General features: G+C 35.9%; 1 protein-coding gene across 3 annotated transcripts in view; it reads left to right on the top strand.

Moving 5' to 3' along the window:
• Positions 1-12,268, top strand: part of RDX (radixin) — a 44,677-nt gene that overhangs the window by 23,996 nt on the left and 8,413 nt on the right. For all 3 annotated transcript variants that reach the window (XR_010783135.1, XR_010783134.1, XM_066544775.1), the window contains exons 6-14: positions 985-1,068; positions 1,522-1,668; positions 3,131-3,227; positions 3,834-3,997; positions 4,613-4,743; positions 6,835-6,995; positions 7,955-8,047; positions 8,891-9,133; positions 10,111-10,271. Coding sequence is in view for 1 of the 3 variants with exons in the window: in XM_066544775.1 (XP_066400872.1) it covers positions 985-1,068; positions 1,522-1,668; positions 3,131-3,227; positions 3,834-3,997; positions 4,613-4,743; positions 6,835-6,995; positions 7,955-8,047; positions 8,891-9,133; positions 10,111-10,271 (1,281 nt within the window). In the remaining 2 variants the exon portion in view is untranslated. The remainder of the gene's footprint in view (positions 1-984; positions 1,069-1,521; positions 1,669-3,130; positions 3,228-3,833; positions 3,998-4,612; positions 4,744-6,834; positions 6,996-7,954; positions 8,048-8,890; positions 9,134-10,110; positions 10,272-12,268) is intronic.

The following is a 12,268-nucleotide window of genomic DNA, read 5'->3' as shown; positions in this document are numbered from 1 at the left end:
GTATTCCAAAATAATTTAATGTTAGTGGAGGCTGCTTCTGCCAAATTAAAATCAAAATACTCCAATTCAGAAGTAACTAAAATTAATTTGATACTCTCTCCTTTTCTTCAGTTTTCATGTTTCTACACACTTAAATGACAATAATTTCCTGAAAGTAAGTGTACTGCAAATAAAATATATTGCAGTGCTTGAGTACAACACAAATTTGTATACTTAAGGTGCTCCTTTTCAGTAGACAAATGCTCAGATGATCTTTTAATTGTACTTTAAAACAGCTTCTCCACAAACACCTGAAATGCTGGGTGCATGGAATTTGGAAAGCATAATAAAGTTATCATATGCATTTGATTTCTTACTGCAGTACTATGCTGAAAGTTCCAGTAGGCCAAAATATAATTCCATCATTGCAGCCTCTTGTAGATTTAACATTACATAGCTTTCTGAAGCTGCTTCCCTACTGATTTTATTCATAAAGGAAAAATAAAAAGAACCCAAAACCACAAAAAAGAAACCCTCAACAAGGTTGTCTGCTGATTTGTTGTAATGTCTTACCTTTTCTTTCAAATGACAGCAGAATGAAAGCTTGGGTGTATCTTTGTACACCTAGAGATTAATTTGCAGCATTGTTGCCAGAAGATTCTATAGGTGTGCATTTTCAGCTGTCGTAAACATTATGACTTAACTGAGGTATGCAATGGTGTGACTTTTATATTACAAAGAATATAGAATACCAAGAAAAAAGAGGTGACTTTCTCAGTATTTTAGTGTGGGAATTTGGAAATACAAATTCCCTTCTGATTTGGAAATAGAAATTAGAAGGGAATTTGTTGAAATACAAAGTCTCTGTTTCTGTGCTGAAAATATGAGCCATATATAGGAAGTCATCTTTTAAGTTTATTCAGTTAAAGCATATGTTGTGCGATGCAACAAAAGAGGTTAAGTTTGTTGTCAGTGTCGTTTAAGAGCAACAATTTCTATTCACAGTGTGTTAGAACAGCACAAACTGACAAAAGAACAGTGGGAAGAAAGAATACAGAACTGGCATGAAGAGCACAGGGGAATGTTAAGGTAATTATGTAAAAAATGTTCACGACACCTTTCATTATTATTAGGATGTATTTTGGGAGGTATTTGTTTGGCAAATGTTTCTTTTATACTGACCAAGGTAGGTAGTTATGAAGGACTTCCATGAGAGTTGAGTTTCCAGCTAGGTTGTTGGTTTACCTACATGATTTCTGGTAAGGCTGTCAACTGGTAAGGCTGCCTTCATCCACAGTTGCCTGCCTCTAAAATACATTTAGTATTTGCTTAACTCATGGGGCAGAAAGACAAAGTGCAATGATTGGACTCTACTTTGATATTGGAATGTAGAGCTCTTAAAGGTAGATGAGTCAAACTATTTTAGAGAGAGATTTAATTCATAACTAATTTTACCCCAGCTGTTTTTTCTGTAGTTCCCTTATTCTTACATTGTACTTATGATTTGTTGTCTAAACTATACCAATTTTTCTTCTTCATCAGGGAAGATTCTATGATGGAATACCTTAAGATAGCACAAGACTTGGAAATGTATGGAGTCAACTATTTCGAAATAAAGAATAAAAAAGGAACTGAATTGTGGCTAGGAGTTGATGCTTTGGGTCTGAATATTTATGAGCACGATGATAAGTAAGTGGGAAATACTCATTTTGCAGTTCTGTACTGGGAGTTGCTATCTGAGATTGTACAACCCCCACCTTACTGTGTGTTCAGTAAGATCTGGCAAAACAGGTTCTCCTTCTAATCTATGTAAGAGATAGAAAAAGAGAGAGAGAAGTTAACTGCCAGAATGTTTGAATTTTAAAGATTAGGGAAGTAAAAGGAGGGAAAGGAAGAGCAGTTCTATGGAAGTTTAAATTTACATTGCTTTATGTGAATTACTATGCTAGACCATCTTTATATGGTTTCTTCCTGTACTTTTCACTCAAAACATTCCCTTGGGTCAGGATGAAAAGGACATTTTAAAGCTAAGCAATGTATTTAATGAGAAACATTTGTAAGAGCCATAATGGGGAGTATAGATGTTGGAGCATGAAAAACTTAGATATTTAAAAGTGAAACCTTTTAGACACCAAAGAAAATAGGTCATCATGTGTCCTGATAAAGAGATCACATCATCTCTTCTACTTGAAGAGGGAAGAGCTGAAATGTGGGAAATATGAAGAATTTGGAAATAGAACAACAGACTTGCTCTTTTCTTTCTTTACAAGCACTTGTTAGTAGTATCTCATGTCAACAGACCCTTCACAGTGATTTGAAGTTACACATGATAGGTCAAATTCCAGATGGGAGCAGTCAACTTTAGATGTATATACTCTGTAACAAAATTCTGTAAGCCTTAATTGCCATTAGATGGCAATATAACTCCTGAAAGCAGGAAATATTCAAAATGTTCAGATCAGATTGAGTTATGAGGCAATTTTTTGGTATTTCCTGTCTCCTGATGTTAGCAATCAAATACTTAAAATATTTTCTGATATTTATAATTAAGATAATATGAATAAAAAAAAAGTCTGTGCTGACAGAAAAATATTTACTGTTATGCAGTTGATGCGTAACATTGTAACAATTTCTGAATTTAATGTGTTTTACTTAAGATGCAAGGGAAATAAATTTAACTTGAATTCTGAAAATGTAAGATCACAAATCTGAGCTAAACGGAAGTACAGCATGGCTGAAAGTTACTTTAATTTCAGTATTTGGAATGGCAATTTCTCACATTTCAGTAGTTACTCGATTTCAAGTGGAAATACAGTTACCAATGCCATATAAGGAATGAGTACATGATCATGATGTTTAGCATCTAGGTAATAGTAGTAGAATAAGTCAAATCAAAATTTCTATTGTTACGATGCCATGTAATTTATGAAAATGTAATTAATTTGATGGAATATTTGGAAAAAGAAAAATCTACCAAAATATGCTTGAACTGTTGTTAATGTTCACATTAAAATATAGTGTTGTAAATGTAATATTCTAAATGTAGCTACGTGTAGTAGTGAGAATGGTACAGACAGAAGCCTTATTGAATTCATGTGTATATAGAGTGCACATCCTTGCTGCTTCTAATGAGAACTTCTTCTCTCTGAAGGCTAACACCCAAGATTGGTTTTCCTTGGAGCGAAATAAGAAACATCTCATTTAATGACAAAAAATTTGTCATAAAGCCAATTGACAAAAAGGCCCCTGTAAGTAGTGTGTACAATAGCATCACTTGCTGTATGAAGAGATTTAAGTCTGCAGGGACTTGTTCTGGCATTAAGGCATGAGTAAATAGTGGTGACATTTACTACTTCTACTGATAGAATAGTCAGTAATCAAAAGAAAATGTTCATTTTGAAATATGGTATGTTTATTTTCTCTCTTTTCCTTCTCATTGATACTCCTAAATTGTTGCGGGGTTTTATGTCAACTAATACTCTGTGATGCATTGAAAAGACAGCATAAGATGGTAAATTCTCTACCTTTTCTTTTTGCTTTTTTTAAATTAAAACAGCAAATTTCATGAGACTTTCTAGGTCAAATGACTTCAGAATAGAATAGAGAATAGTATCATTAAAAAAAGAAATTAATCTTTTATATAAACCAGCTAATTCCTGGAGTGTTCAAGGCGCAATTTTGAATTTAAGTCTATGACAGTAACTAGGTTTATAGATTATGGTGTTCACTTGCTCAAAATATCAAAATACTTGTAAGTTTTCATTTAACCAATGCAAGAATGCAGTAATGTTTTGAATCCTGTCTAAGTGTGGTTTTTTAGGCTAATGGATACACTGGAATAACTTTTTTCTTAGGATTTTGTTTTTTATGCACCCCGTCTGAGAATTAACAAGCGAATTTTGGCACTGTGTATGGGAAATCATGAATTGTACATGAGGAGGAGGAAACCTGATACAATTGAAGTGCAACAGATGAAGGCCCAAGCTAGAGAAGAGAAACATCAGAAACAATTGGAAAGGTAATTAAAAAACTTCCATGAAACAAAAAAAAAAATTCTACCTTATTAAGAAGTCATAGAATATAGTATATCTTCGGATTCTAGAAAAGAGAACTGCTTTTCTTTCTGCACTATGTAAGCAGGTTTGTGAATTGGCATGGCTCCCCTGTCTTAATATAAAAGCGTATCTTTCTTAAGCTTCCAGCACAGTAATAGTAGTTGTACTGTTGTTCCTGTTATGTATTTTGTGCAATTCTTACCTCTCTGTTGCTTGATTCGTAGGGAATTTTATACTCTATGAGTGAACCCTTTAAGCAAGTTCAGTGAAGAATGTCCTGGCTTACCTTGAATGTATTTAAAAAATACTGTTGCTATTTCTAGCCCAGATGAAACATAATGCCTAAAATGCAGATATAATTCTAGATTTACATGTTGAGCCATAACCAAGGTTGATTATCAGTCCTCTTCATAAATTGTTCTTCTCTACAGTATTTTGAAGCAGAAAAAGGATTAGAAGTATTTAAAATTGTCCTTCCTGCTAGCTGAGTAAACTGAAAAATTGGCTACCTGCACCCAAAGAGTATAATTTAATATGTTGGAGAGTAAAGAAAAAACCTTTTCACTATTTTTTTTCAGAGCACAATTAGAAAATGAGAAGAAAAAAAGGGAGATAGCAGAAAAGGAAAAGGAAAGAATAGAGCGTGAAAAGGAGGAATTAATGGAGCGCTTAAGACAAATTGAGGAGCAAACAATGAAAGCTCAGAAAGGTGAGGTCATAGATTTCTTAAATCTAGTGACAGTGTTTAGTTTAGCTGGGTCCTTCAATTCCACAATTCTTTTTCTATGTCAAAAGTGTGTTTTGGTACTTTGGGGGGGGCTAAGTTTATTTTACTAATAGTGGCAAGAATTTAGTGGTGTTCTATTTGATATGAGAGATATTCTTTTTCAGTGTTTAAATGACAGTGTGTGTGCTTTTGTCTGTATCTTTTTAATATAAAACCAATTTCTAGTGTAGCAAAAGTTTTGATTTAGTAAAAAGAAAATTAATGCATGCACACTTCAACTCGGAATTATGAAATGCTCAAAGTGCTGAACACCTGGAGTTGAAGGGAGCAGGGAAATTAGAGGGGAAGATTCAAAGTACTTTCTCTAGGATTTTGTTGAATTTAGCTTTTAATTTGGAAATTCCTTGTTCCTTCCTCCTTTCCTATTCCCTTGTAAGATTTGAGAAATTGTCAGACATGAGTGACAAAACATGTAGGTTTCACCAATCACAGTTCTTTGTGTTTATTCACCCTGTAGAGTCCCTGCCTCCATGATTTCCCAGTCCCTCCTCTCCATGTTCTTTTTTTTTTTTTTCCCTACTCAGGTGTGGTTCACATTCATAAAAGTTTTGTTGCTCCTTTCTTTTCTTAACTCTTGGCTTCAAGCATCATAGAGACAATCTCTGATTAACTCTATGCAAATAAATTGCATATGCCTGGCACTGCTCTCCAGCTCTACCCCTGCGTTTTTCAGTCTTTCAATGCAGAACAGGTTGGAGACATCCAGACAAGTAACACTCTAATTGTGCTGTGGAATTGTTTAGGAAGAGCTATTTTGCCCAGGACAGAACAGTGTCAGAGTAATTCTGAAGGTTTGACAATATGCATTTTCTCATAACTTTGTGAGCAATATAGCATAATTTCTGATGCATTACAAAATGTTAATGTGTTGCTGGTCTTTTTAGCTTTCTTTGCGCACGTGGAAAAGTCTTTATATAAATGGTCTGTGTTAGTTTTGTGTTCTCCATCTTCATATGAAGATTTGTTTGAGTAGTGTTTTTAAATAATTTTATTTTATTTAATTTTTAGGTACTGGATTTGTAGAACCCCACATACTTGTGATGCTGTTAATTTAATTTTATAACTGTAGTAGTAGGCCTAGGAAACCAACTGAAGAATAATGGTCACATTACTACTTAACACTAGAAGTACAAAGATGAAGCATGTGTCAGCATATCTGGGGAGGTGCTTTTATAGTATTAAAGCTTGTGGTGAAGGCAAATGGATTGTTGGGAAAAAAGAATAGTTGTTTAGGTTTTCTATTGGAGGAGTCTATGAAAGCTCTGCCTAGCCAAGATCATAGCAGAAATCTTATCACTAGAACCAGCAAAGAACTTTAGAAAGACTTTTTTTCATAGTCATCTAGTTTTTCTCATTGGGGAGGAGTATAATTTTGTCTGTGTAAACCTAACCTTGCAGTACTTCTAGATTATTACTTCTTCCTATTTCACTTAAGGGTTCTGTCCTTTAGATTTCAATATTTTGCTACGCAGGCAGCTGGACAGCTATTATCTCTCCCTTGATATAAAATTTTCCTCCTCTGATATACAAAGAATTTTTCTGACCCTTCCAGTGGGTCTTAAGTAATTTTGCTGGAGGCATGTGGTTAAATTTTCAGCTGCAATTAAGGAATCTGTCAGGCATTTCAATATGAAGAGTGTTTTTGCTTTCTTTAAGAGAGTGATTAAATGTACATGAAGTATCCTCACGGTAGGTGCATGTGCATGTATATTTACCTGTATTTGGGTTTTTACTTTTATCAGTGGAGTGACACTTTTCTGAAACACTAGGCTGTCAGAAATGTCAGGTGAGATGAAGTATATCCAAAGAATATCTTAAAGTGGGGGAGAAACCAGACATGGAACAGAGCTCTGGGTAACGTGCTCAATAGCTTTTCTTAGCTTGAGGTGGTCTTGTAAATCTTGGTTAGTGTTCTAGGTTACTTTATTTTGGGCATGTTACAGCTGGTATCTGTGATACATTTGAGGAAGAGCTGGGTAGTGATACCTTGTCTGCAAACCTTCCTCTTGGCAGAGCTAGAGGAGCAGACTCGAAGAGCTCTAGAACTGGATCAAGAACGGAAGCGTGCAAAAGAGGAAGCAGAACGCCTGGAAAAAGAGCGTCGAGCAGCTGAAGTAGCCAAAGCTGCTCTAGCCAAGCAGGCAGCTGATCAAATGAAGAACCAGGAGCAGCTAGTAAGAAACTTTATTTTTTTTCTTCAAAGTAGGATTAAAATTGGAAAAGACAGTTGAAAATTTTGCCTTTACCTTTGATTATGTCAAATGAAGAAGTACATTGAAACACAAAAGTACTTGAGATACTGTTACAGAGTGTTGTGGGAACTGTTTGAGAAAACTGCATTAGACTTGCCACTACTTTGCAAGGCAAAAATAAAACTCTGGATCTCTAGGAGATTAAAAGATGACCACCACCTTTCAAACTGACAACACTTATTACACTCTCTTTCTAATAGTCTCAGGCTTATCCAGCTGAGCACCAGAGTAGCTTCCTTCTGCAGCCCTTTGGGAAGCTTATTCTCTGAGGCAGGTTTGTTCTGAAGCTTGATGGTGATGGTGGAGAGTTGGTGACACTGGGATTTGTTGGGGTATTTTTGTTGCTTTTCCTCTTCTCTTGCCAGTGTTTGCAGTGTCTTCTCACACTGTGTTAGACTACTTCTAATTCAAGATTTGTGCACAATAATCAAGAAAGGCATGAAAATAGAAGAAATTATTTCTCAACTATAAATGAGCTCTTGATCTTCTGTAAACTTGGCACATAATTCTGATGGCAAGATTTAGCTTAATAGTACTGAGATTATGATCCAGATTCATAGTCTTAATGGTGGGACCATTAAAGTTGTATTAGACTGAAACAGCCTGAAATGCTAGTTTGTAATGACAGCTTGCTGTTTCCCAGCAAGCTTTGGAAGTGCAGAAGAGAATTTTTTTTTTTCCTGGACATATCTCTGTTAGGCAAGAGCACTCTGATTCATTCCCTTTGTCATGTATGCTTAAAATTTCTATTTTTCACAGAGAAGTGGTGGATGATAACTAAATTTTCAAGCTGGATCATAGCAAAGGCTCTGCTTTCTTCTACTGCAAAGCCAGACTGATACCAAATTAAAACTTCTTCTTTGTTCTTTTGTTTGTTTCAGGCAGCAGAAATTGCTGAATTCACAGCCAAGATTGCACTTCTAGAGGAGGCCAAGAAAAAGAAAGAAGAGGAAGCATCAGAATGGCAGCACAAAGTAATGAGCCCATGCTGTGTGAAGTCAGAACTTCAAAAGGGCTAAGGGAAATGAGTGCGGAAATCTCACTAGAAGTCCATGGGGTCAAATCTCTCCCTTTCTGTTAGGCTTCAGAAAAGTCTTTCTTAAAGGTTTTTGTCCTCCAGTCTACTGAAGCCAGCCCATGCTTCTGTTTAACTCATTTCTTGATATTACGTAGTCAAGAAGGGGGGGCAGACTCATCGCAAAGGTATGGTCAAAGATTAGAAATTGCTTCCTTTTGTGTGATGGTGAAATAGATTGGAGCTTTGTGTTAGAGAGGAAAACACCTCAGGAGTAAGGTGTATAAAATCATGAGATTTGATGGAAGGCTGAACTAAAACAGTTAACAAAGGCACATGAAATGCAGCTGGGCAAAAATTTAAAGCAAAATAGTATCTCTTCATAAAATCTATAATTAGCTATGGAATGTGAGTAGTTGCTGTGCGTGGGTTCCAAGAGGGTTTGAACAAATTTTCATAAGTTCTGGTTAAGTATGAAATTTGAAGTCATCACCTTTGATCTAGGAAATTCCTAAGTCTTAAATTTCAGGAGGCTAGGAAAGTTGGAAAACAAATGGTATGATTTCTCTATTCCTTCGCTCTTCTCTTGTCTACTGCTGGAAATAGCTGGTCCCCCTAGTACAGCTTATTTTGAGCCATGTCTGGTTTTTACTCTGTCTCTATTTGAAAGTTTTCAGTGTGTAAGCTTGTCATGTCAGTTATAAAGAACAGTTCCATGTGTCTGAGAACATGTCAAATTTTTATTTTTCTGACTCTTGATAAATAATTTAAAAAGATGCTAAGTACTGTTTACTGTATTTAGGCTTTTGCAGCCCAAGAGGACTTGGAAAAGACCAAAGAAGAACTGAAATCTGTGATGTCTGCTCCTCCTCCACCTCCACCCCCACCAGTTATTCCTCCAACAGAGAATGAACACGATGAACATGATGAGAACAATGCTGAAGCCAGTGCAGAACTGTCTTCTGATGGTGTCATGAATCACAGGAGTGAGGAAGAACGGGTAACAGAAACACAGAAAAATGAACGTGTTAAGAAACAGCTCCAGGTAATGAAGATTCATAGTTGTCTCAGCACAGTTCAGGCTTTGGGGTTTCATCCTTCTTTTGTGAGAAATTTCACTGATGTTATGGTCTGCCAAGGAAACAGCTTCTTTATAATTTAATAGGTTTATTACCAGTTTACCAACCAGTATCATTCACAGTGTTCTAGAAATGGAGTATATAGCAAGATTGGATGTAAGATTGTGCTTTATAGCTTTAAAGTGTAAGTATGCTGTTGCATTAGCCAGTAAATGTTTCTAATAATTATATCATTTCCAGAACTCTGCATGTTAAAGCATAATGCTTTCCTTTTTCAATACCAAAACTAATTAAGTGGTATGAACTTGCTTGGTAGTATTTATGTTTGTTTGTAGTCACTCATAGGTGTTGTAAATGCAAAAACTCAAATTACACCCATTTTGGGTTATTCTTATTTCCCTAAAACTGAGCAATTCCTCCCAGGGTAAGTCTTATCCCTCAAAGCATAATAATCTCTAGTACTGGTAGCCCTTTTCCTGGTTACAAGATGTTTATTTGGGAAGAAAACAGAAGAAAAGGAAAGCTGCTACTTTGTCTGGCAGCATTGTCTTAGTAGCATGCATGTGTAGTATTCTTGCTTGGTCAGTCACTGACCAGATGAGGGAGATAAGTCTTTAGTTACAGAAACATTGAAAAATAAGGTGGTTTTCCTGCTTTATCCTGCTGGTCCCTTTCTGCTTGGATTTTATAGTGTATGAGGCTTTTTTTAATATAGTTTGATGTTTACACTCATGTAAGGAAAGAATCCTATGCTCTCCTTATCTGTCCTTCTGCATTCCTTCTGATAGACCTCACAACTTGAGTTACTGAGGAGCACAACAAGCATTCCATAGGTTGGCATTCAAGAAATTCTTATCCAGATTGCAGAATAGTTATTATCAGAAACTCCAGAACTGTTAAAGGATTAGTCAAAGCACTTAAATTCAAATATTTTATTCAACAGGCTTTAAGTTCAGAGTTGGCTCAAGCCAGAGATGAAACCAAGAAAACACAAAATGATGTCCTTCATGCTGAGAATGTTAAAGCAGGCCGCGATAAGTACAAGACTCTCCGGCAAATCCGACAAGGCAATACAAAGCAGCGTATTGATGAGTTTGAAGCAATGTGAGAGCTGGTATTTTGCATATATGTTCCTCGTAAAGCTGAACCACCAACAGAGAAAAAAAGCAGGCCTTTGCAGATTTGATGGATTGCACCCCACTTTGCCAAAGCACTTAATACCAGGTTGACTACAGTGACTAGAAGACAAATTTAGGGGAAGCTATTCAACAGTAAGGCAGTCTGTTAACTCTAGGTTTTGGGTGGGGGGAGGGTGTGGAGGTTAAGAGCAGGTTTTTCCCCATTGCGTTTTCAGTTTCATTGTTTGCTTGGGTTTTTTACCCCCCTTTGGAAACAGGTGTGAAGTATTTAATGACTGACAAGTGTATATATTGCTTAAACATTAAAAAAAAGAAGAATGGAACTGTACCTAAACTGGATAGGTACTGTTTCAGTATGAAGTTTGAAATTGGTTTTCAATGTAGCTACTCCATTAAGAGTTTAATACTGCCCACTTTCAGTTTTGGTTGTTTTTTTCTTGTTTTGTTTTGGGGGTTTTTGTGTTTGTGGTTTTTTTTTTTTTTTCCCCAAGTGAAATTCTTTGGTGTTTCATGTCCTGTCATCATTGATGGTTTTCTTTGCCTACCTGTTCACAAAGGTCTGGATGGCAGGTGGTAGTTCCAGGAAATGTTTTTAAATGGAACACTACCTGTGGGCAGCACATGGCTGCTGATAGGCTTGAGTAAGTATTGCTTTTCCTAGCTGATTCTTTTAGATGTGAAAAATGTTCCAATGCAGCAAAGAGGGAAAAAAATAAACAAAGCTTAATTTGCTATTTGCTTGCAATTATTTTATTTGCAGTAGGGAGACCTGGACCTTTCTGGCAAGGGAGCATATGAAAACATCAGTCCCAGGGAGGGGACAGTATCCTACCTCACTACTATGTACATGATGACTGGTCCTTCAAACACCATGAAAATAACTGTTTAAATTGACTGTCACTACACAGTAGCATCGAAGATTGCTAGGAGACCTTACTCCTATAATTTTATTTTACTTTATTATGGATTTACAATGCTGAGTACTGTCTAACTGCCTTCTGTTGAGTTGAAATTGTAAAAGCATCTGGTGTATTTTAAAGCTGTAACCTGTCACTGGTATACTATATTCTGGGAGGGGTGTAGAATGTGTGTGTCAGTCAGTTTGGGTTTCAAATACAAAATGAAACTTCCCAGAATTGGAGTAAAAGTGTTTGTAGCTTCAGTTTTCAGTGAAGCTAGTATTGTAATTGTCATATCTGATGTCAGATTATTAAGTCCTTTCCCTCTTGAAAAGGAAACCTGCTCTTTTAAGAAATTTGCTTAGAAATTGAACTTTAGTAATAACTTTACAGTTAATGTGGACTTCAGTTACTCCCTATGTTAAAGTACCCTAGTAAATATTGACAGTGGAAGAACCTAGGTTTCTCTGAGGATGGTTCAGCTTTTTTTCTGTTTGATATTATGCACTCATAAATTTACACTCATCTATTAAAATTTGCCATTTTATTAAACATTTTTTTTTTCATGCACAATAGGTCTAAATTTCTCATGAACAGTCCGACTAAGTTTGGTTTTTTATTTTGCGGTAAAAGTTTGGCTATGTGGGGTGACATCATGAAAATTAAATAAAGATACATTAATATATTTTTGGTTTGTGGGGCTAAACATATCTGCTTGACCTTGAAGATTGATGTGCAGATGCTGTGCACATGCTTTAAAATGCTGCTTGGTGGAAGTTGGTGTTTCAACTTGCAGTGCATTGTAAGAACAGTTTTTGTTTCACAGGCTTCATACACCGAAGCTTAAGCAAATTTCTGAAGTATTTAAACAGTTTGGCATGGCAGGTGAAATACTGTGCTTCCAGTGAGTTTTCATTTTTCCCTGAAAAGTGTGCACTAACACTGATCCATCAGTTTCAGTGTTTGGAAAAAACACCAGTAAAGATTGTTGTTCATAAATCTACAACATATAGAGTAGGACTGAATGGATTCGATCCATTTATAAAGCTGTGTGATTTTTTTT

This window comes from Molothrus aeneus, chromosome 2, assembly GCF_037042795.1.
Source record: "Molothrus aeneus isolate 106 chromosome 2, BPBGC_Maene_1.0, whole genome shotgun sequence".
NCBI classification, from domain to species: Eukaryota; Metazoa; Chordata; class Aves; order Passeriformes; family Icteridae; genus Molothrus; species Molothrus aeneus.
This window is presented reverse-complemented; position numbering and strand designations above follow the sequence as displayed.